Source organism: Pezoporus flaviventris, unplaced genomic scaffold (genome assembly GCF_033815535.1).
Source record: "Pezoporus flaviventris isolate CSIRO_AGI_PZ_B2104156 unplaced genomic scaffold, CSIRO_AGI_Pfla_v1 ptg000213l, whole genome shotgun sequence".
In the NCBI taxonomy this organism is placed as follows: Eukaryota; Metazoa; Chordata; class Aves; order Psittaciformes; family Psittacidae; genus Pezoporus; species Pezoporus flaviventris.
This window is the reverse complement of record NW_026892761.1, coordinates 6,810,253-6,835,078: the sequence shown is the minus strand read 5'-3', so window position 1 is coordinate 6,835,078 and position 24,826 is coordinate 6,810,253. Positions and strand designations below refer to the sequence as shown.

The following is a 24,826-nucleotide window of genomic DNA, read 5'->3' as shown; positions in this document are numbered from 1 at the left end:
GCTCCTGCAGGTGGTCTGTTCTCAAAATTGGTCTTTTTTTAACTCTTTAGCTGCTTCTGCGGCTCCAGGATTTTATGGATGGAAAGCTGAAAGTAATTAGTGCCCCTCCCCCGCTTCCTGTTGGGAAAAGGAAGAAAAAAGCACACACAAGAGCAAACCCAAAACTTCCTGCCCTGCTTAATAATCGAGTAATGAGTCCAGCTCGGCTGGGAAAGGCAGTTTATGCGGAGCGAGCTCTTAATTAAAGAAGGGCCGAGCAGCGGCTCTGCACACTTTTACAGCCACACACATCTTCCTGCTCCGTAACAGCCCCTGGGAATGGCACAAGGAGCCGGGCGCCAGCAGGCTGGAGGGGGATGAGTGAGGGGGGTTGTGTGCGCTTTTAATCCCTGGTTGTAAGCAACGTTCTGGAGATGGCACCGAGGGAATGCAGGGGGAGAAGAACAAATCCCCAGCCGCTGGGGAGGCAGGTGGCAAAACCGGCTGCACTGTCCCTGAAACACCCCAAATCCGGAGGTAGCTGGGAAGGTGCAAGGCAGGTGGTTTGGGGCACTGGGATAGTTTGTGATGGGAGTCCTCGAAGCAGGTAGTTGGGATATCCAGGAGCACCTGCCCCTCCGTCTGCTCCTACCTGCACTTGTTGAAGGCACTGTGGTGACAACGGGATGTGTCACCTCGGGTGCCACACGCCAACTCACCCACACAGAGGCTCAGCTCCCTGCGGTGCTTTAACCATCCCCCGTGGGGGGCTTGGGAGCCTGCTGAGAGCAGGGGCAGCCCCACCATGGACCTGCTCCCCAGGGAGTGCCAAGGGACACGGCCAAGGATGGGTGCTGCAGTAGCCCCACAGGGAAGCCAGCACCTCCCCACGCCGGCCGGTAGGGACAGGGTGAGCCCATGCACTTTCCCACATGGAGCCAGGGAGAGCCCCCAGCCCGCATCACCGCACAGCTGCCCCTTCCCCAGTCCTCCGGCAGGAACTGACTCAGCGTGCCTTTTCCTTCCCAGAGGCAACTGCTCTGCATCCCCGTGTATGTGAATGCCACTCATTCACCTGCAGCCAGAGGCTAGGAGCAGAGCACCCAACCCCCCAGTCCCCACATCACTGCCACCTCTTCACCCACAAAACCCTATTATAAATTAACCATTTTATTGAATATCAATAAACTGTATATAATTATATAAAAAGTTTCATCAGTACAAAATTGTGGCACCAAAGAAAACAAAAAATATATATATAAATACCAGTGTACCTTTGAAATGTAAACATCCTCTTTGTAATGATTCCATGAAAACAATGTCCAAAGAAAGATGCATTCAGGAGGCACCTGTCAATACCCATAAATAGGGCTTTTGGCACACACCTGTCGATGGGCAGCCTTGGGACAGGCCACCATTGTATCACTGACAAGTGCCTGCTATTAGTCACAGTTCTCTTGAAAAGCAGTTGTTAAGAGTCATATTAACAGGTGCTTGAGTGCATAGCTGCTCTGTAAACAGGGCTGGTGTTTGAAATGGCTACCCCGTGCCTTTTACGGACACTGTTAATCTCGCAGGCATTGCAAATTGTCATTGTGCTGGGGAGAAGCAGCTGCTTCACAACTACCGGGATACTATATTATTGCATAGTTACACCTTCTACAGGCGGCGTATATACACTGGGAGCTGGGGGACACGGCACATCTTGTCCTTCATTAAAAAAATATTGGTTCTTAAAAGTTACTGAGTGGTTACAGTAAAAAAAAACAAAAACAAAACCAAAAATCAGCCCTCCCCCCCTCCCCTCCCCCCAAGCTATATGGTCGCAGTGCTGGGGCCAGGGTGCAGGACCAGTCCTGCAAGGTGCCCAGTGAGCAGGGGCACCTGATGGGGGCTGCGGCAGCGGCGGGTCGGGCTCAGGGCTGCACCCCTAGAGCTTCACTCTTTGGCACCCACGCTTAGCTCCAGAGTCCAATCCTGCACCCTCGGACGCCAGGATGGGAGGAGGATCAGGCCTTCGCATTGCATAGGAGGCACCGAGCGAGGAGTGTGAGGGTCTCGGTGTGCGCTGCGATGGAGGAAACTAACTCCTACAGAAACTAGGTATAATATAGGGATTTGTGTGGAGAGAGGCCTGGGGAAGCAGCGTCCTCAGCGAGAGCCCGAGCAGCCCGTCTCCTCGTGCTTGTGGAGCAGAGACATACGGGAGAAAGTCCGGGAGCAGGTTTTGCACTGGTACTTCTTTACATCTGAATGGGTCTGCAGGTGGGCTCGGAGATTAGAGCGGTCAGCAAAGGCCCGGTTGCAGTGTGTACAGGAAAAGGGCTTTTCACCTATGGGACAAAGAGAAATGCTCCCAATTAACCAGTGCATCAACACATGGGGAATATCAAAGAAGGAGCCATTCATTAGCCAAAGTTTGTGAAGAGCACATTGAAAAAGAAGTGCTGGCTGTTATTGTTCCGAGGAAAAGCCTGGGGAGGTATGTACAGCATTCATTTTGGGGAGGACTCGGGAATTTCCTACTCCCCAAAAAAACCTCTCCCACGAACCATGGAAAAATAATGCTGGAAATATCTGCAAGCAGCAAGGCAGTTGCACATACGAACGAAGACACGATATTTGTCTCCTGCCTGGAGCCAAGCGAGCCGTTTGCAGAGAGGCAGGAAAGCCAAGCGCTATGTGTTAATTATATCATAGCAGGCAGCGGCTGCGAGGCGCCAGCGCCAGGGTGAGTACAGCTATTTCCTCCGCTGAACCCCGCGCTCCCCCTTCTCCTGCCCGGCTCGCATTGAAAAGCCCGGCCAGTGCGAATTCCTCCCAGAAAGACTCTTTTGGAGGAAACAAATGCGTATGCTCAATTTGGAAAGCACGATTAAGTCTTCCCGGCTTCCTTCAGCCATCATCTTTAGTACGTTAAGAGGGTGTGAAATCAGTGCCAAGTCACAATTACACTATCCCGCAGACCCACAAAGGATGCTCAGGAGATGCATTGTACAGGCAATGGGGTGGGCTGCAGCTGCGGCACCCGGACCCGCACCAACTGGTGCTGGGGGTGCCGGCCCCGCACCCCCAGCACCTGCCTGCAGGGCTCATGAGATGCTGCGGTGCATCTCGGTGTGCTCCACGCCGAGCTCACCACTGCTGAGTGGGGCCACAGGTTGGAGGCCACAGTGCTGGGCAGCCAGGCCTGGAGAGCCTGGCCGGAAGCCCTTGGTGAGGGCAGGGAAGATGGCTTTGGGCATGGTGATGAACAGGGAGTGCTGCAGCAGTGCCCCAGTCTATAGCACAGAGCAAAAGCGTGCTCTGTTGCACCGTGGCCCATGTGCTGGCTCATGGATAGGCACAGCACTAACAGTGGTGGCACAGATTTACAAGCTGAGCCTTGACCCTGTGCTCTGTTCCAGCCAAGAGGATATTTAAAGGACATTTTAGAGAGATGTGCCAAGGGGGTTTGGGAAGCCCTTATCTTCCCAGATAACACCTGGCCCACCGATTCGCTGGGGGCTGCGGAGCTGGGAAGCGGGAGGTGATAAGGGAGGGAGGGAGAGGAGCAAGAGCCAGCATTACCGGTGTGTGTCCGGATGTGGCCCTGCAGCAGCCAGGGCCGGGAGAAGGCCTTGCCGCACATCTTGCAGACGCAGGGCAGCGTGTGGCTCCGGATGTGCATCTTGAGAGCCCCCAGGCTCACGTACTCCTTCTCGCAGTACTTGCAGCTGAAAGATTTCCTGGCCTGGGCGTCGCAGTGCAATTGCTTGTGCTTGGAGAGCCCGGCGAAGGTGGAGTAAGCCTTGGCACACTGGGCGCAGCGGAAGCGCTCGGCAGCAGCGGGGGCTGAGGCTGGGCTGGGGGGCCCCGAGCTCTTGCCTTCATCCTCCTCGCTGGAGAGCGCCGTCAGGTCCAGGGCAGGGGCCGTGCCACCCGCTGCCTCGCTGCCCGGGCCGCCAGGGAAGAGGCTGGAGAGTAGCCCCGCGTCCCACACCAGCGGCGGGTAGTAGGCACCGGGACCGAGCACTTCGGGCGGAGGGATGACGGGCAGCGGGCATGTCTCGTACAGCAGAGGGGCGGCCAGCACTGCGGGAGGCGGCAGCACTCAGTGGGAACAAGGGCAAACGCTGGCCAAACCCACCCCCAGAGCAATTAGACCTGACCCTAGGCCAGCCCGTGGGATCCCCGCTTCCCACCCCGGAGCCAGAGGGACTTCAGCCCACCCGACGGGTCCCAGAGCCCCAGCCCACCCCGGAGCAAAAGAGATCCAAGGGGGCTCGGGGCCCCTGCCCGCCCTGCAGAGAGGAGCAGCGCGAAAGGAGCCCAGTTCCCCTGCCCACCTCCACCATGAGGCGCTCCCCACGCCCACCCCAGGATATGAGGTGGCGGCTCCACATCGCGGGACACGGGGGATCCCGCACCCGATCCCAGCCGAACTGCACGGAACTGGAAACGACACCCCCTTGCCCATGCGAAAGTCCCACATGGAGAGAGTTCCACCCTCCCGCTCCCGCATAGGAGGCACCGGGGACCTCGCGAAGCGCCCCGTCCCGCCGCACCCCGTGCACGCACCGGCCTGGCTCTCCAGCTCGCTGTAGTTGGGCTTCTTGCTGGCCGAGAAGTGCTTCTTCACCAGGAAGGAGCGCGGCATCTTGAACCACAGTACCGCCGCGCCCGCCGCGCCCGTTCATATGGACCTGGGGCCGGGAGGCGGCGCGGGCGGGGCGGGGTCGTTCCGCACCGGACCCAATGGGGAGGGAGAGGCGGAGTCTCCCCTGGTCCCCGGAACCAATGGGACTGCGTCGGGGGGAGCCCGGCAGGTGTCGGCCCCGCGGGGATTGCCCACGGGGCTCCGGTGTAGAGAGCATCGCTGCTGCCGATGATGATGAACATGAACGAGCCATTTCTGGCTTGTTCCCGGAGTGTTTCCCATGGAGGGAAGCAGGGCAAGGAGCTGTGGGACTGCCCCACGGCCTCTGTGCCCGAGCCCGGGAGACCCCCAGCAGCGGGTCTGGAGGAAAGCGCTGTGCTGCGAGAGTGATCCCCGGACCCCCACGCGTGGCTGTCCTTGCGCCACCGCTGAGGACTGCGGTGCAGATTAGGGCGAGCCTCCGCCGCGTCCCGCTGCTCCGGAGCAGAGCTGAGCGCAGCCTGGCCGAGGGTTAATAATCCTCTGCGAAGAGCAGTGACTCCCAGAGCAAGCGGCTGGGTCCAGCGCAGCCCTTGCTGACTCCCTCCCACAGGCAGGGTCAGGAGCACCTGCCTGAACATGCTTCTCCCTTCCACCGGGCAGGTTTCAGGCAGCACAGCCTCCCTTAGCAAGCTGCCCCTGGTTTTCTTCCCTCCTTCCTTCCCCACAGGCATAGCAAAACACCAGTCCCAGACAGGCACATGCTCCCTTTGGCACATATGCCCATGAGAAAGTGCCCAGGCCTTGCAGTGGTGCTAGGACAGTGTTAGTGCGGCTCCCCCGGCCTGGCAGCTGGAACTCCCAGCCCCAGCTTCCAGCTCACCCCATCCCTCCTGCTCACGTGGGGATTTCCCCACTGGAAAGGCTCAGGGCATGGGTCCAGCCACCTGCTGCAGGAGACAGGCTCAGCTCCGGGCCAAGACAGCTGGTGGCGGCAGGGGGAACGGGACCTGCTGGGAATGCCTCTTCACTCCCAGTCAGTGCCTGGCCCTGTCACTCGGGAAAGGGCCCATGGTGGCAGGTCACTCGTGATCTGCCGTCAGACACCGGCCCTCACTGACCACACATTACTGTTTAGCCACAACCCACATGAAATGCAGAAGTGAGGAGCAAAGCTTTCCACTGGTACGGCTGCAGAGCAGGGGGCTGAGCTCAGTCTGTCTTTCCTGAGGCCAGGAGCAGCTTGTGAAGTGTGTCCTGCCAGCCACACACAGTCCTGGAGAGATGAGACCAGCTTGTGAACTCTTCCCCTCCAGCCACATGCTCTGGAGCTAGATCCCGTCCTTCCTTTGCTGCAGAGCTGCTTGTGGCTTTCAGCAGGTGTTTATCTGCCCGGCTCATCCCTGGATAAACCTGAACTTCAAGGGAAAATGTGCCCCCAAAGGCTTTTGGGGGATGCAAATCACAGAGGCCAGGACCCCACTTCCCACAGGGGTCCAGAGATGCAGAACCCCATGGTGTGGGGAGCAGCACCTCATGGTGAGGAGGGCAGCAGCCTGGGTGTTGCTGCAGGTGCCCCCTTGCTCCTCCACCTGCCACGGATGTGGTTACCCTGAGGACACTTGTACAAGGAACCCAACTGGGTGGTTTTCTTTCAAGAAGCAAAGCCTGCTCCTCTGTTCTGTCTGCAGCGTTAATAATCAGATCTGTTCCAACCACCGCACGTAGAAAAAACTGCTATGTGCTAGAGGAAAAACCGAGATCGGGGAGAAAGTGACCTGCCCGTGCCTATGAGCCAGAGCACCACAGGACGGAGAGAGACCAGAGGGGAGGAGAAGCTCTGCAATGATTCCCAGCCTAGAAACGGCAGTGGTTTCTCAGCACCGGAGCAGTGGAGCCCCGGCGTGGCCAGAGCGGCCCTGCCACCAGCCCCGGGCACAGCTCCAGCCCCTGACCCACATGGGCTAGCCCAAGGAGCTCACAGGCACAATAACCACCTCCAGAGCGGCAAGCCTGCTGCAAAGTCTTCTTTTTACCTTCTTTGGACCCGTGGCTGCACGAAGCATCTCAAAAACCCTGCTGCAGAGCAAAGCTCCCTCCGCCAAGGGAGGCTGTGGCGGGGCGAAGGGAAGCGCCGGCCATGACGAGCGGGGATGAGGCGTGAACCTCCCCTGCAAGAGCGGAGAAGCTCTTTGAACCCCAGGGGAGGAGGACGGTGAGGAGCGCAGGGCTGGGACGTTCTCTCGGAGGCGCAAGACCTCCCTCTGCCGTCGGTGCGCGCTGCTGGCCGCCGCTCCGGCTGCTGAGTACACCAGGGTGAGTTTATTCCTTATTCCCCCTGCGCTCGGGGTGTGGAAGGGAAGCTCGCTGCATGGGGCTGCTAAAACTGCTCACAGAAGCTTCACTGTTTTATATCTTAAAACCCAGTGTCTGAGTACGAGGTAAAGGCAGAACAAACGTGAGAAGAACTAGAAGAGAGACCCAGGAAGCCTGTAGTGACCACACTTTTACTAAGTGCTGGGTATTTTCTGGAGTTTTGGGGAGAGTGGGGAAGGGAAAGGAAGTTCTCGTCGTGGTTTCAACAGTCCTTGTTTGTATCACGTGGAGAATAATGTAGTTTACCCCCTGAAAAATCAGTTGCTTTTGGAGAATGAAGCACAATCAACACAACTGTGACAGGAGGCAGAAACCCACCCCCAAACCAGGCCAAAACCTTGTCATTGTTAGTATACTTAAACCAAACAAAAGCTTTAGAACTGCAAGCACACCCCTCATTTGCTTTTATAGTGACTTACCATAGCCTTTGTACTATAGGAGTGGTTAACCCTTCTTATGCTGGTCTTACCAGTGACTATCAAAAAGTCTGGAAGCAAGTTTGGTCAGCCTTTGTCAATCAGATGACATATGGATCCAGAGTACACCATGAATGCTTCCTTATAGATGGGGTGCTTTACAAAGCCTTATTACCCAGTGCAAGGAGACCAGGGGGATGTATTGTTGTAGTTCCACATGAAGCAATTGTTAGGTAATTAATGCTGACAACAATTTATCAGACAGATTCATTTAGAAAAGCAAGCTCGACTGCCAGATTGTCTCCTCCCATTCTGCCCCCTCCCTCTTCACTAACTGACCTACTAAGGCTGACTCCTTGTGCCAGACACTGGGAATTTCACAGGTCCAAGTGGCCAGATTGCATTAACACCAACAATGGGCACTTGGGGGCTACAAGATCAGGTGCTGACGAGGTGAGAGCAGCCCTGGCAGAGTACTTCACCCTCCTGCAGCAACTCTCCACTGGATTTAGAAGCCCAGATTCACTTGCTTGCTATCTAATAAGGCTTGTTTTCATCACGAGTTTCTGCACACAGATGAGATGAATCGAGACTATACACACATGCACCTCAACAGAACGCCTTTTTAAATCAAACAGCAAATACCAGTAAGACATACCATGTGTGTGAACATGTTTGCACTGACGTATTTAGCATCAGAGACACAACGCTTTTCAGCAGCAGTAGGAGTCTATGGCTAGGTTTATCTTGGATGCTCATCACAGCACAGAAAGCAGTGCCATGAATTCCTCTGATGCCAAGCGAGCAAGTGCCAAGACATGGCTTCTTAGTCACACACTAATGTCATCAGAGTTAAAGGAGAACCACCATGCATTTTCCAGTCAATACTTCTGGTCTGAATCTTCTGTTAAATAATTCCTACATAAATTGCTGCAAATCAAACCCAAGTTGTACCGTGAGGGAATGGCTCTGCACAGACAGTCAGGGTACAGTCACCAGCAGTTTCTGACCAGCCATTGCTACAAGCCAGGTATCACTTCCTCATTGGGAGATACCAGAACTGAGAACACAAGGATGTCACCACTACAAACCTGACATCCAGGGGCATTAAAGTGATGGAAGCTGTAAACATTTCAACAGAAAAGCCCTGCTGGACAGTCACACTTCCATGATTTAACAAGAAACCCCAGGGGGTGTTGTTTGCATGGCTTCCCATAGGAAGTGTTCCCATACAAGGGTGCACCTGCAGTATCCTGGCCAGCTCCAACAGAATTTGACCCAAACTGTTTTTCTAAAATACGTAATGGAAGCCAAAAGCTGAAGCCTCTGCACGTCTCAGTGTCTTCCCTGCGGCATTCCACAGCTGGCAAGAAGTGTTTTTAGGGAGATACTGAAATGAAACATACGGACCACAAAGAAGAAAGGACTGGAGTTAAGATGAAGGTAGGATTTTATAAATTAAATGGCCTTTATTTGAATTCATCTTCAAAAGTCAAAACCACAACAAAGTAATTGCTCGGAAGCTTCTAACTGCTCCTTAAACATTTTATCAGAATTGCATGGAAGTGCACTTAGAATAGTAGCAGAAATCTGGATTCTGGCCAGTGCATGCCACCAAACTGCCTTCTAGCCAGAACCCTGAAATCCCCATCCAACCACTAATACACTGTAATCTCTTTACAGATCAAGCATTAAAAATAACCAACCCTAAACACAGTACCTTTTCCCACAGTACAATGAGATTTCCCCTGCCCCTAAGACTGAGCTTCCAGTCAGCAGCAGATACCTACGGACGAGTCTTTAACAGGTTGGGAAAACATACTAAACCCAAGTTCAACTGAAGTATGTTAGAGGTCTGGCTGGACACAAGGTTTAATCAAGAGGTTTTAACCAGGGTGCATTTCATTGTTTAAAGGGTAAGGCTGTGCTGCAGGCTGCAGAGTGTGATTACCCTAAACTTACTGGTCAAATAAATAATCTAGTGCTCAATCCTGTGGTGGTGCAGGTCCACTGCTCCAATTAAACATGCTTAAATTAGACTAGACGTCTCAACACTACCATGATTTACAAGTTCTGGCCAGGTGTCTTAGATCCTTAGATCTCATCACCTTGACTGTGCAGACTGTTAATGAAAACATTAAACTAAAAAGGAAAGTCTATAGTAGAAGTATAGACTTGAGTACAGAATATCCATTTACCATATACTAGAACCGTCATCCTGCTTTCTGAGTTACATTTCACTTTCCTTTAAAAGTTTTACCTGCAAACTGTACACATTATATGGAAAACACTCCAAGTACAGCTTCAGCTACTTTAGCAACATTTAAATGAAGAACAGGAATTCAAAATACCTCTTAAAATCTGTAATGCAGAAAGGTAGTGCTATGCAAGTGTTATGAACTGATGGTAAGGTTTGCTACCAGCCTTGAGAGATGGAAAAACTAGGATTATATATGAAAATTTTAGTTTAAACCAAAGGCAGAGGTATTGAAGAAAAAAAAAGCACCCTTCTTAATTCCCCTATCAGCATAAGGCTTAAAGTCACTAGAAAATCTGTTTCAAAACCTCTGATTTAATCACAAAGCCTGCAAATATGATTAAGGTTTGCTAAGACAGTTTAAAACGGTACATTTTACCTTAGACCAGCATTAAAGTTTATCTTCCAGGCTAGAAATTATGCTCAAAACATGGAAGAAAGTAATAACCATACATAGAACAAAAAGTTGCTTAAGAGGTGCAAAGGTTTGCTAAGAAAGTTTGTAGTTTGAAGACTCATACTAAAGATGTATTTTCCATATAGTTGAGAGGCTGTGTCTGAGAATTTAAACACTGGGAAATGTTATGAAATCACAGGTATCATAGGTCAGTTTAAATGAGAGTTGGTCTGACAATTACAGTTAGCACCTAGAGGTCTCACTAAGGGAAAACAGAGCTACAACTACACCTCTCCTACTAGCATTTAAGATATGTAAATGAAACTGGCAAGAGATATTTATTAACTAGGTCAGGCCATTCCATTTGGAATGTTTTTGTTTCTAGACGATCAAATGAACACAACTGCAAAAGAAACCAGGAAATTATTAAAGGGCAACAGATTTGTCTCCTCCATGTTGCAATTAAGCTTTGTGTGAAGCAAGTAAGAAAATTAGGTTAACAGGGTTGAATAGTATAGACCATTTGTATAGAAATAACCAACTTTGATTTGAAACTAGGATAGGGATTGAAGTCTTCCGTATTTATGGATGCCTGAGTTAATCTTGGAATGTACAGGGAGAAGTGCAAGGATGCTGGGCATTTCCCCCTCATGGAAGCTTGAGTTTTACAGTTAATCTTCTGGTTGGTTCATTTATCCCGCAAAGAACGCATCAAAACCTGTGCCATCATATCATCTTCATCAGCATCATAATCCTGTGAACAAAAGGGACAGGAATTCCTTTACTACAACAGCCATGCTGGTTAATACAATACCAAATAAAACCAGAAAAAAAACCATCTTTTCCTTTGACTTGCCAATAATCCAATTTCTCTCATGATACCATCTGCAAGATGAGATTTCACAGTAATGGCTAAATAAAAAAGCTTGGGTTTAGGAGCCATGAGCCTTTATTCTAAGGATGAGGAAACACGTACCACAAAAGTATCATATGAAAAGCGATGTCGTCTTTGAAGGTGCTCCATGAAGTTAGCACTCCTGTAATTTGGATCTCCCCATGGCATTGAGGCACAAATTGGGCAAACCTTCAAGAAAACCCCAAAAAAGCCAATTAAGACCCAATGGTTAAGTGCTTTAACATTGACAGTAGGAAGGGCAGGACAGACACAGCATGGAACACTGAAGTTCAAGGTTTGTGATAACTGCTATTCTATATGCACAGTGATGTCAAAGAGTTTACTGGGATATTTAATAGGAAAGCCTCAGATTATCCCAAGTAATTTTAATTCATGGTTTATATGTCTGCGATGGAATGGCTTACTCTTTTCCGTACAGTCTGAAAACCAGCATTCAGTGTTTCAGTTGTTTGCTTTTGAAGATTTTAGCCTTTATTTCTCAGTATCAGAAGAGATTCCTTGATCTCTTTTGCAAAGATCAATTCTCTCTAAGAGAAAAAAAGGAACTTTTTTCCTAAATAATTTGGAATTAAAAAAAAAAAAAAGCTTTCCAGAAATACGCAAGTTCCAAATTCAGTTCCATGTTTCGCAATTCCTCTTATATGAGAGGGAGTATCAGCAGATAAAGATTTCTAGAATGATATATTATTTTTTTGCAAGCATTTTTCCCTATACTTTATAGTATATCGCTGAACACACCAAAGGGGAAAATTAAGTGTTTGCCTTTCTTGAAATTGTATTTTATTAATGTTTGTTACTGTGTTTAACTAGCTTCAGATATGTGCCATTTTTTACAGATGAAAAGAGGATGTCACCTAGCTGCAATACGAGTAAAAGCTAGTCACCTCCAGAGAATGTACTGAAACCCAGCATTAAAGTTAAATGTATGAACAGCATACCCACATGTGACTTGAACAGGAATAAACACGTACTTAACTTCAAGAGTCTCTAATTCATTGTTTCAAAGGGATTTAAGACTAGACTTCATTGCAATTCTTGCACCAAGACTTTTTATTACCACTTGTTTTGCATCCATGCTGTGCAATGTTTTGCAGTGTTCAACTAGTCCTTCTTGATCAAAGTTTTTCTCGCTGCAATACGGGCAAGGAAAGGTAAAGCGATTGGGGAAGTTCCTGGTTGGGGAGAGAAAAAGAGGTTATTTATCACTGTAAGAAGGTTAAAAATAATAACTTTAGGATTTAATACTCAAATGCTGCCTTACCAGCTCTTAAGAATACAAATTATTTAAGGCAATAGTTTTATTCTATACAAAATATCCAAGCTAATTTTAACAGTTTATAAATTCCTAACAACAGTTTTAGGAACTCTTAACACCATCTAAATTTACACAGAATGATAGTTTTCTACAAATGTTGCCATTTATCACCTATTTTTCTTAATGCACAGGGCACCCCCCAGTATGCCACAACCCAGATGTGCACCCTACAGTTCATTCCAACTTCCCTTCACTGTAAGTTACTATAATCAACAGACAGAAAGATAAAGGTTTTATTTAAAAAATAGCTACTTTTACTGAGTACCCCTGATCTTAAAGATGTGCACAGACCACAGCAGAAAGCAGAACAGCTTGCCTGTGCACAGTCAGTTGCAGATTAAGGCTTAGTTTTTCACTATGTGTAAGGAGTAAAATTATCAATGCCCAAACTGAGCAAACAGGTGAGGTCTGCTTTTACTTCTTTGACAAAAAATTACAAGTATTTCCGGAGAAGAGCTACTTACCTGGTGTTGTGAAGTGGTTCTTTCGTCACGGCTTTCACACCTTCCATGATGTAATTCTGGTACTTTGAACAAGAAGCTGCATGGCTACGCATCTTTGAGAGATACATCTGTGCAGGCAACAGTCGCAGAGCAAGGTTAATTGAAACTACTTGCAGTTACTCCTACACTTTGACATGGTAACATGTAAAACAAAGCAGCTTTCTGCAGGCAGTGTTGAAGCAGGAAAACACTTCAGCTGGCCAGGCGGCAAACTCTGAGATTATAGATTAGTTAATCTGTAACCTTGCTGCCTGTAATATTTGGCAAAAACAGTGCTGTTCAGGACAGCAGTTTTCTTAACCTTTAATATAGTGTTGTCTTGTCTGGGTTTAAACCATGACAAGTGTATATATCCATAAAAATGCTTCATCTAAAGCCAGTTTACCTCGTCTATGACAATGTATGGAAAATGATTTGGCTTTAAGTACAGATCTTGGTGTAGATTGACTGCTAATTGTTCGATGCCATTAACGAAGATTAATTAAGGCGCTACAGTTTTCTATCAGCTGGGATGAAGACACTACCCAGAAACAAAGAGTGAAATTAACTGAACTGCTACCCTCACCTTAGTGTGTCTAATTATCTTCTTGTTGTTTTGCCATCTGCTAAGATACTTTCTTACATACTCAATTAACACTAGGAAGCCCAAGTTTACAAAGAGAAAGGAACTATCAGGAAGAATGTTATAAAGAGAGATTCAACATGCAGGATGCTAACAAATAATAAACATATGGAATGGAATAACCATATAAGACAACTTTGACTCATAACTATTTCAAACAAAGCAAATAAGTTTATGTTTGAGCCAAAGAGTTTAAGTTTATATTATTTATGTTTATGATTTATTATAAGCTTAACAGCCAACACATAACCCCACATCCACTGTTTAATTACGATGTCCATCCCACAGAGACAATGCTCACAGAAGCAACTGCTGAAGCACTATTTTACTCTTATTTTAAAGTCACTACCTTTGATTTGGAATTCACTTCCTGAAGAAGTCAATAATAAAAACACATGGAAAGAATGTCAACATCTGAGTGCTGCCTATACCTTTATATATTATCTTAAATATCTTTAGCACTTATCAGAGCAAGCATTTTAACCTGATTCTGCAGAAAGCTGAAGAGCAAGCACTTTATCTCCCTCTAAGCAGTATGGCTGAGCAGGCACACCTCATGCACTTTATTTCCAAATACTTTCATACTTTTTTATTGCAGCCATTGCAAGTGGTTTCTGTTGTTTCAATTTGCTTTTCCAAGTCCAGAGCTCTGCTCCCAGGCGACAGGCTACTGCGGCACACCCCACACACTGGCTTTTTAGGCTTAAGACATTCCTGCAGGCACGGACTGCAGAAGCTGGAATGGGAGAAGAGCAGATGGTGAGAACAGCCCTCCTGGACACCCAACATAAGCATTCAGAGCCCTTCCATGCCTTCTGCACTAACTGATAATGGAATCTCAAGAACCTATGTCTAATAAACCAGTAGCCTGGTGACATTTGTCCAGCCAGGGAGGTGCAGGATTCTAGTTCATAATGCTCAGTGATGTCGCTTTTGGACAACCTCCTCTGCTCTGGAGAAAAGGGAACTGAAAGTAAAAGACTATCTACCTATTTCCTTCCTTACATGGAAGCTCCAGGACACCCATAAGACGCTGCTCCAAAGCAAAGCTACCCGCAGAGCCCGTTCTCTTCAGCCAGCACCGCTTCACCCCACTGCCCCCGATGGGATCCCGGCCCCCCGGATGGGTTCCCCGTCATCGACGGGTTCCAGATCATCGACCGGTACCTCCCCACGGGTTCCTGATCATCGAAGGGTACCCTTCCCCCCCCCCCCCCGGGTTCCAGATCATCGACGGGCACAGCCCCCCGCCCCCCGGCGGTTTCCACCCTCGACGGGTCCCCACTCCCCTCCCGCAGAGAGGGCCCCGCACCGCCGCCTCAGCGCCCTCCCCTCCCCGCCGGTCATCCGCTCACACGTGTCCGCAGGGCACCCGCACCGGACTCTCGTACACCTCCAGGCACACGGGGCAGGTGAAGCGCGACAGCGGGTCCTGCCGCTCCGGGGAGCGCGACGAGGACGCACCGGCAGCGGCCACCGCCATCTTCCCGCCGCCGCGCCCGGCACCCGGGGAGCGGCCTTGCGCAGGCGCGGCTCCGCCCCTGCAGCGGGGCTCCGCCCACCTGGGGGGCGTGGCCGCACGTCTCCCTGCGGCGGTAGCTGTCTCGCGGCAGGGGGCGGTGCCCATCGTCCACTTCCGGGGCGCCGTTGCGAGCCTCCGCCTCCGGCCGGTGGCTCCTAAGCCGGCGCCGGGAGGCCGAGCCGAGGGGTGGGCACGTCCGCCGCGGGCAGCGGGAGCGCTCCCGGGGCTTGGGGGCCTCTGCTGGAGCGTGTGAGGGGCCGCGGGGTCCGCAGCCCCGCATCCGGGTCACCGGACGCTTCCGGCCGAGCGGCGGCGGGTCCCGGTTGCAGCGCGGAACGGTGAGGGTCGGGCCTGGAACGCGGGGTGTGGGAGGGCTCGGCCCGCCCGCGCTGCGGTCTCTGAGGGGACGGCGCGGCGTGGGGGCGGGCGGTGGGCGCTGCGAGCCTTCAGCGGTGAGAAGCTGCAGGGAGCCCCCGTGGGGCCGGCCCCGAGCTCGGTGTCCGGGGAAGGCCGCTCACTTCGCGGGGGTGAAGGCGGTGGCCGGGGCCGTGCCCGCTGCTCCTCGCAGCGGCCGAGCTGGATGCCTGCAACAAGTGTCTCCGCTGCAACCGGGGAGCGAAACGGCTCCAAGCGCTCGTTAAGTGCGCGGTGTTCCCTCCCACCCCCTTGTTCCGCGGGCTGGAGTACCTCAGCGACGCGCTGTGCTCTGGTGTTATTCAATAGCTTTTGCGTTCGGGGTAGTTCTGTTTTCAAACGTTTGGTGCAAGCTTAGCATTCCTGGTTCTCTTGCTGTGGTCTAGGAGAGTGCTGAGCGTGTCCCGTGTTTCTCGCCTTCTGCCATAGGGTTTTTTGCATGCCTGTGCCCTGCCAAGCAGTCTAGGATAGGCAGAGTGGTTGGATCCCTCAGCTGAGGTTTTGACCCAGGAGACTGATAGGAATGTTTTCTCATCTCGTCTGCAGAAACTAGACCCTGATCAGACCTTATTTTTCATGCATCTCTATGAAATTTTGTAAGTTTTCAGTCAATAATTTGCAGCAAAATGGCCTTGTCACTTTCTCTGTTGCATCAGCTAGTGTGCTTCTTAAAACTATATTTATCTGTGCCTGTTCATACGGAGGGTTTTACCAAGCCTTGTAACCATGGTTGTTCGCTGCTCTGAGCCTGCCTGGTGCTGGGTGGGCTGCTTGGGATGGGGATGTTTTGCTCTGGAAGCTCTGTGTGCAGGGAGCAGGGCTGTGAAGGGTTGCTGGGGTGTTTGCTCTGTGGCGGTTTGCTTTTTGGCTCTGTGAACTCTGGCTTGCATGCAAACAGTGAGTCAAAAATGAGAGCTGGTGGTGGTTTTGAGTGTCACAGTCTGCAGGGCCTCGATAGAGGACTTCCCTTTCGTGTGGGGACTTTCCCAATTCTGACATCTCATCCATGTAACCGAGCGCTTTTGTTTAGTAGTTATTAACAGGGGAGGTAGAAGAATTGTAGTACTAAATCCAGCTCCTTGTCAGCACAGGATCATTCTTGTTCTGGGGGTGTATTACTGATGTGCAGACAAAGATCCTTCTCTGAAATGCCTTCGTGGAGCCCTTCTTGCTAAGGAACAGACATTCCGTTGTCCTTGTCCACCGACTTCATCTTACACAACTTAAGGAGGAAAGATCCCCAAGAGGGAGAAGGGTTTACTCCTGGCCCTTATGCTCAAATGTCAATTTAGAACTCCACATTTCCTGTGATTCACAGCTTGTCTCTTGACATCAGTGCAATTTTCTGTGGGAAAAACAAGAGCAGAGTGCCTTTGAGCAGAAACTGAACCGGTAGTTAACTTTTCCCACATGGTGTTGTCATTAAGTGCAGCCTTTCATCAAATAATAGTAACTGCTAGGCTGTTGGGGTTTTTGTTTGTTTTCCTGGCCTCTTGGTTGTTGGTTTGTGTTGGTTTTTTTCCCCCTATTTATATTATGACTCCTTTTATTCTGTTAATTTTGCTCTTAAGAGTGATTTTCATTTTAACAGGAGTGTGTGGGGGCATTGATCAGCATTCTAGCAGCTGCAATTAATATTGGGTGGAAAGTCTTTCCTGAAGTGCTGTTTCAGACATACTACAGCCAAAACAGTGCATTGATTTCTCCTTCTTCCCCTCCCTGTGGTTCACAGCTGGGAAGTCTGTAAGGGCTGGATTGTGGCTTTATTTAAAAAGGAAAGGCTGTGGTCTGCTTTTTGATCACAAGTTCCTCAGGCAGTTGAGATGGAGCATGTTGGCCTCTTCATTACCTTGGGTTCCGTAATTTTAGGAAGCTTCTTTTGCCACCAGCTTTTCCTGTGAAGTATGTGTGCTCAGTGAGGTGAAAATGTAGATCCGTATATACGTAAAAGCACCTATTCCTGCAAACAAAAGCATACATGATGTGAAACCAGGAAAGGTTTTGTTCTAGTAAAGCAGCTATAAATGGCAGGTATAGCTCTTTTTTTTTTTTTTTCTGAAAAGATTGCAGTCATCTTTGCACTGCCAGTACTCAGCTGAAACTTCGGCTGTCGATTGCAGCAGTCAGGGAGTGTGTTCTCTGTAGGCTGGGTGCAGAGCATTCCCAGTGCAGGGATGGCCTGGGTGTGCCGTCAGGTGGAATGTGAGTGGCAGGAAGTGTTAGGTGAAACAAATAAATCTGCTCACGTCTGGGGGCAATAGAGGAAACAAAAAGTAGATGCTTTGCTAAGTTGAGCAAAAAAAACTTCTTTAGGGGAATTTTTAAATCTTTATATCACTGTGCAGGGCAAAAAAAGAAAAAAAACAAACCAATCAGTGACTGATTATTATAATGATTAAGTTGTTTGAACTGAAAGGGCAAAACAATGTGCAGAGGAGAGACTCTAAAAACTTGTGCTTCTCCTCTGTTTTTTTGCTGTGGGTTACTTTTGCCTTAGTTTCCTGAGCCAGAGAACACTCGGTTCTGGCTGTATTGCGTCAAACTCCCAGAGCCTTGCTCGATACGTGTTTGTTGTGCTGCTTTAGCTGGATAACTGGAAGAAGAGTAGAGAACGGCAGTGAAAAGCAGGACAACAGCGTTTCTGTGGACTCTTCCACTTTTTTTCTTGTGCAGAAACCTAAAGAGGTTGTTCTGGGAGCTGCTGCTCTGTGAACCATTTTATGGTATCCTGTGAAGCAGAGAGGTGCTGTGGACATCTGGGGTTTATGCAGCTCTGACTTGTCTTTGTTTTCAATCTTTATTCCAGAAGAGTTGCCATTACTGAAGATTCTTAATGCCAGATAATCAACCTACTGCCGAATAACCATGAAAGAGACGAGGTAGCTGCCCAAGCGCGAGATAAAAACTGATTTCAATGGATTCAAAATATAAAGACGATTTATTTAGGAAGTATGTACAGTTCCATGAATGCAAACTGAGTGCCTCTGACAACAAGCATCGTCCGATTAATGATGAATGTTTGCGAGTGGCAGCCGCAGCCTTTCTTTGCCTTCCCAAAATCGATCCCTTTTATAGATTCCGGTTGATAAAGTTCTACGAGATCGCTGAAAACTCACTGAGATCTGTGAAATCCTCAAGTTTACATTCTCTACGTAATGCATTCAGCGTGCTCGAGACAGTTGGAATTAATCTCTTTCTTTACCCCTGGAAAAAGGAGTTCAAAAATATTAAGGTAAGACATTTTATGTGTGGCCATAGTGAGAACATGATTTGGTTTTCTTTCTTTTAACATAATTTGTGTTTCTTTTATAGTCTGTTTTCTTTTCCCCACCTGTTAGCATGATATTATACGTTTGTCTACATACAGTTGGTAAACAGAAGCCATAGGAAAATTGCAATGTAAAGTGTTGTGCTGGCAAGAGTATCCCAAGAGCAGAAGTACTATTTGCATTTATAATATAACCATAAAATAGAGGAAGAGATTATTTAAGGGTGTTGTTTAGCCTAGCTTGCTACAGTGTCTTAATTTCTACTTTGAGATGCTTTCCCTAGGGTGAGTGGTCAAGTTATGTTTAAGCTCAGTCAAAGTCTGATTTTTGTCTTGGAAAGGCTGTTAACAGAGCACAAGTACTAACAACCATTGCATGCTTTCAAGGATGCTTTGCTAGGGTTTCCACAAGTTGTATGATGATGGTAAAGGAATTTCTCTAAAAGCATTGTTTCCAGATTATCTTTTATCTGCTTGTCAACTCTCAGTTCATGAAGTTTGGATTTTAATGTGCTTTCAAAGTATTTATCTATGCCAGGATCTCAGAGGGAAAAGTAGGAACTTGCACATTGCTCAGCTTGGGTGCTGGAAGTCAGATAGTGAGTTCTCTGCTGTTGATTTTTCTCTTTTATCTTTTCCTATATGATTATTCAAAACTACTGCAGCATTTCGGTAATGAATGCTGCAGGTGACTTACAGAAACGGTTTTGATACTTGAAAGCTGGATGAAAGCACTGCTGGTACAGGTGTCTAAAGTCATTTGTGGGTTGTGTGCTCTAGTGATGAGGGCTTTTGTTTTTCTTGAAGATGCTGTTTCATTATTTAGCAAAGACTTTGAACATTATTTCCCTAAAGGGGAACTACCTTTATTCACGTTCTGTATATAAATCTTTTTCATCTTATGCTTAAGTTCTGGCCTTTAAATGCTGGTTGATCCACTGAGGATAGCTCTTGATGCACTGCCAATACTGACTTTGGTTGTGCATTATGGATCCAGTAGCTGTTCTATACAAAGATATGATGGGCAGGCTACTCTTGCCTCCAACCTAAACCAGTTTGAGCTGGGTTAAGAGCATACCTTGGATATGCCAGATGCTAAGGATATTTCAACCTGCACAAACTCATTTTTGTTTTTTTGTTTTTTTTTTTGTTTTTTTTTTTCATTTTTAGTGCTTGACGTAATATAAAATTATATAAACCAGACATTTGAAACTGCATAGTAATAGTACAGTATATTTAATGCTGAAGAAGACTTTGTACTCCCACAGTAACTCAGCGTTCCTGTTACCTCTAGCTAGCCCCTGTCCAGGTGCAATATATGAAATCTCTGCCTTTTTGCCTTTCATGGTAAGCTTGCTTGTAAATGCAAACATATCTGGTATGTGTAAAAGTTAATGTCCTCCCTGTTGATTTAAATCACTGTGCTATACGCTGACATTATGCTAATCAGGATTTCAATTTGAATGGAAACTCTCCTACTTTGAATTTGCCTCATGCAGAATTTCCATCTGCTGAGCAGGAGGAATGCAGAAATGGAGTTCATCTTGCCATGGGAGTTGCATGTGCTCACTGTGGTTATTATTCTATTTAATTATACAGTATCTGTCACTGAATTATCTGAACATCTAGTCCACCATTGAATTTGTAACCTAGTTTTCCTTTTATTTCCCCCCAACCCCTTAGACCTACACTGGACCCTTTGTTTATTATGTAAAGTCTGCTCTAACTGAAGATGATGTAAGGCAAATTTTGAACTACATGGGCTATGTTCAAGAACTGGGAACAACGTATAAGCTCAAAGAGCAGGTTGATGCCATTCAAGTGAAAATGGTTTCATTTGAACTCTTTTTGGCCAAAGTGGAATGTGAGCAGCTTGTTGAAATTCACTTGCAAGTGAAGGATAAAGGTTATTCAGAGGTTGATGTCATAAATGAGCGAAAAAATAGCACTGAAGATGTTAGAGGCTGCTCAGAAGCCATGAAACGGCGTGTAGAGTGCAAAGAAAACTTGAACACTTCCATGGCACGAATGGTACTCCAGAAATCAGCAAGCGAGCGGGCTTCTAAAGATTATTTCAAGCCAAAGGTTAGCAAACCTTCTAAATCAGTGGACACATACGATAATTATTGGGAAAGTAAGAAACCACCTTTGATGAGCTCACTGAGTCTCAGGAAAGAACCATTTTTAGTTGATGCAGAAGATGACATTAAAGATGAGATTATCCGTCCATCACCCTCTCTTCTGACAGTGTCAAGCTCCCCACATGGGTGTTCAGAGGAATTTTTGCCAACTTCATCTCATCACAATGGCATGCTAAGAACAAATGCCCCTTACAGCTCCTATTTTTCTGCTCAAGAGGACTTAGATTTATATACTGATTCCGATTCTAGAGGTATGTTAAATTTTAAAAGACAAGAAGCTATTAAGCCTGATGTTTGGGTGTTAAAAAACGATGCCAACCCTGTTTACCACAAACGCACCCATCTAGCCAAAGAGACAGCTTCCCTCAAGTGCCAAAACTGTGGCGTACCTTGTGGCACTTCTGTTTGCCAAAAGTGTGACAATCTGTACAGCTCTAGGCAGGAATACCCAGCAGTGAAACAGAGCACCTATTCAATCAAACCACTTCCAAACGATGGCTTGCCTCCTGCGTCTTTAAGGGAGAAATCTCAGTACACATCACAGACTCAGAGTCAAGAGAGAGCTGCTCAGTTCAGTTCAAAACCCAAATCTTCAGGCACCTCGCGCTGTGGCTTTTGTAACCGGTCTGGAGCTGCAAACACTTGCACGTTTTGCTCTAAGGTCTCATGTGACACTTGCCTCAATGCTTACTATTATGATCCCTGCTGTAGAAAAAGCGAGCTTCACAGATTCATGCCTAACAATCAGTTAAACTATAAATCGTCCCAGCTGTCCCATGTCGTTTATAGATAGACTTGATTAGTCTGTTTTGGAGGGGAAGGAAAGGGGGAGGGGAAAGGGCTATCTTAACTAATGTTCTGACTCCACTGATAGGAAAATAACACTGACCTCTTACCAAAAGAACACATCCAAATGTCTGGAACCATGGTTCAGCGATCAGGTGCCAGTTCTTGATTTTTGTGGCTTCACAGATGCTGCAGACACATTCGATTTCATGCTGCTATAATTTAGGTAACTCCTGAACGATCATTACTTTTCAATATCAAGGGGGAGAAAAGCACATTTATTTTTCTTTCTTTAAAACTTGGCAGCTGTTGTATGTCAGAAAAGTGACATCAAACCTTTCTCTTACATTGCAGTCATCTCCTTGCCCAAGTAAATCCATGCAAGGCTTGAAAATTGAAGGTCCTCATTTTCTATGAGTGATGAAACTACTGCTGGTTTTTGATTAAAGTATGACTCCCAACTGTGCAAGAGATGTGAATGGCTTGTTTTGCCAACAAGGACTATTTTATCTTTTTTTTTTTTCTTTGAAGTGTGTCTGCATTTCTTTATCTCCAAAATGCAAACACCGACAGCATCTCTTCCGTTTGTCTTTACGTTTCTTCCTTCTCCCCTTGTCTCCCTGTTGTTTATCTCAAGGTTATATAATCTGAATCTGGACAATTTTTGCTTTATTTTCGGGTGTTGCCAGTTTCATCCTACTGGGTTTTGCCGTATGGTAGTTCAAAACGTGAACCTGTAGTCACGTTACTCAAAATATGCCTGGAGTGTTGTCCTTTCAGATGAGTACTGACTTTCTTTACTTTCTGTTGCACATGTATTAAGTACTGTTCTTTGTACTGTAAATAGGTATTTGAAAACAGTTTATTTTTAATAAATATTTAATATGTTGAGTTCTTAAAAGTGGTAGAATCATTATAACTATGAAGTCTCTCTGGGTTATTTGTTCAGGTGACTTTTGTTTTTCCTTGTACTGTATTTCATAGCTTATAGTCACTGTGGCAGACTGATCAATTTTGGGGTTTTAATCTGACTTTTTTTTTCTCTCCTTCTGACAAGGCTACCACTAGTCTGAGTGGAGTCTTGTCTAAGAATTGCAGGATTTTGGTTCTCAGTGCACGCTTTTCCTTTGTGGTTATGGAAATTGTAAGTATAAACGTTATGCTTGCTTCCAAATTCATTGCCACCTCTGTAGTGTAGTCCAGCAAGTAAAGCACTCTCCTGGTTAAAAGTCAGAGCTCATTTGTGACTCCTGTTAAAGTAAACCCATCAGTTACGGATGTGAATCAGATAATAAGATTTATCTCTGTTACTGTAGCACATAGGAACCCAAGTGGAGAACCAGGACTCCGTCGTGCTAGGCTCTGTACAGTTTGACCCCCAAACAATACCTGGTTATGAATAGACTTTAGTTTTTTTGTTAAAAGGAAACCCACAAGAATCTTCTAGCTTCCTTATTCCACCTAGCTGGTTAGAACAAAGTATCAGGCAACCTAATCTGATGTGCAGAATTTAATGTGTTTAAAATATCTGTAAAAAACTCTAGCTGAGATGTAAACTATGTAGTCCATTCTGCACTAAAATTATTCACTTAAGGGTTTTTTAAACACTGTTAGAGTCTAGGTTTCTAAACTTCAATGTCCATTGATCCCTGTGTGACAAAAACATGCATGAATGATCATTTGTATTACATTTTTTGGGTGGGGGGAGGGCTTGAGGTAGGTAGAGGGGGAAACTATATAGGCTAATGTTGTAAAATATTTAAAATAATTTTAGCCATAAACAGGTGTCAGAAGTATTATGGAAATAAGATGAAATCTGAGTCTTACAGAGGGCTGAGAGCAGTAAGTTACTGTACAGTTTGCACTAAGAAACAAAGTGAATGGCGTGTGTTTAGCAATCAGGGAAAGTCTGAATCAAGTGACTGCAGCTGAACTTTATGGTATAGGCAAGTATTGCCTTGCTGACCCTGAAGGTTGGGGTGAATATTGTTTAGGTGACTGATTTTAAGGTTTTGAAAATCTTGTATGTTTTTTCTATAAATATATATATATATAAATATGACACAAATGTAGATACATTCTGTATATAGTGAAGAATTTAAAAACAATTTTACTATTAAAATACAGTCTAAGGGTGGTTTTAATTTCGGTGGCTATTTTGGTTTTGTTCATCTTCTGAAGTGTCATGCCTGTTTGGCTGCTCTACAGTGTATCTTCTAGTTCACTAGGTCAATTTCCATATGGCTACTCACACTACAGTGAATAACTAAAACTGTGATGCCACGTAATTTTTACGGTGAACATAGCAGGGACTATACTTGCTTTAAAAAGAAAAGTCCTGTGTATATATGTCATGGAATACTGTAGTACAAAACTGTGTTTAATTGAAGTGATACCATGCTCTATTTTTGTGTATCTTACTGTATGAGGTTGCTGTGATTGATACAGTAAAATATATGCTAATTTAAAATGCAGGTGTTTTGCATCTGATTTGTTTAAATTATGTTTTGAAGGAATTTAAAAATAAAGAAGCCTTTAAGAAAAGGCTTAAACTCTTTTCTTAAAGTGGAGTGCATGTAGCTGTCTGTCTCACAACTGCGTTTTGCATGCAGAAATGAGTTGGTGCCCAGAGGTAATCTTGGGGGCAAAAATGGGCAAGAGTGTATGTATCATGAGCCTCAGCGTTATGAAACTGGATGTACTGCTTGCAGAATGCAGAGCTTTTTTTAAAAGCTTTTATTTTCAAGTCTTAGCAGCATGACTCAGTTTGTTCCGTAAGAGCATGTAAGCCAATATGTCAGCAGTCTGCAGCAGACAGACTAACGTGGGGTGGAAAGCAGGTTTCATGGGTGATGTGAAGCTAACAGACATTGATTTCCAGCCTTGACTCTCAATGTCATACACACTTCTAACAAGCTTCCTGATATAAGCTGCATCTCGCATAAGATGTGTGATACTACTGGTGTACTTTCGGCACTTGAGTTAGGCCTTCTGCCTCCTTCTTCATCCTGCTAGCTCCGGAGCAGGATAGTTCCTCAAGTTCCAAACTAGATCACTTTTTCATTTGCCCTTTGTGTTAAAGCATGACAGGCAACTGCTGAAATGCCAGAAGTGCCATTTCTACCAAGGCCTCTAATCTTAGGATCTCTTGAGGTTCCTGGAAGCATCAGGGATGATGATAAAAATCAGGCTTAAGGTAACTAAAATATTCTTGCAGGAAATCTTATCTTACATCACTGTGCTTCTTGTGCTGATGTATTTCTGGTGCATATAAAACAAGACTTTGTGCTGTTTTA

At 46.8% G+C, this 24,826-nt stretch overlaps 3 protein-coding genes across 3 annotated transcripts; 1 reads left to right on the top strand and 2 right to left on the bottom strand.

The window, feature by feature from the left end:
• Positions 1 to 1,792: 1,792 nt before the first annotated feature.
• Positions 1,793 to 4,716, bottom strand: SNAI1 (snail family transcriptional repressor 1). The gene is made up of 3 exons (XM_061441659.1): positions 4,540 to 4,716; positions 3,550 to 4,053; positions 1,793 to 2,312 (listed from the first exon to the last, which is right to left on the bottom strand). Exons 1-3 carry the CDS (start codon positions 4,616 to 4,618, stop codon positions 2,131 to 2,133), a joined length of 765 nt encoding a protein of 254 aa, XP_061297643.1. The 5' UTR covers positions 4,619 to 4,716; the 3' UTR covers positions 1,793 to 2,130.
• A 4,117-nt stretch (positions 4,717 to 8,833) lies between these two features.
• RNF114 (ring finger protein 114) lies at positions 8,834 to 14,932 on the bottom strand. Its single transcript, XM_061441746.1, has 6 exons — positions 14,755 to 14,932; positions 13,985 to 14,135; positions 12,739 to 12,845; positions 12,017 to 12,131; positions 11,020 to 11,127; positions 8,834 to 10,797 (listed from the first exon to the last, which is right to left on the bottom strand). The coding sequence occupies exons 1-6, from the start codon at positions 14,880 to 14,882 to the stop codon at positions 10,732 to 10,734; spliced, it is 675 nt and encodes a 224-aa protein (XP_061297730.1). The 5' UTR covers positions 14,883 to 14,932; the 3' UTR covers positions 8,834 to 10,731.
• Positions 14,933 to 15,114: 182 nt separating this feature from the next.
• On the top strand, positions 15,115 to 24,004 carry SPATA2 (spermatogenesis associated 2). The gene is made up of 3 exons (XM_061441981.1): positions 15,115 to 15,259; positions 18,142 to 18,567; positions 20,287 to 24,004. Exons 2-3 carry the CDS (start codon positions 18,250 to 18,252, stop codon positions 21,535 to 21,537), a joined length of 1,569 nt encoding a protein of 522 aa, XP_061297965.1. The 5' UTR covers positions 15,115 to 15,259; positions 18,142 to 18,249; the 3' UTR covers positions 21,538 to 24,004.
• The last annotated feature ends 822 nt before the right edge of the window (positions 24,005 to 24,826 follow it).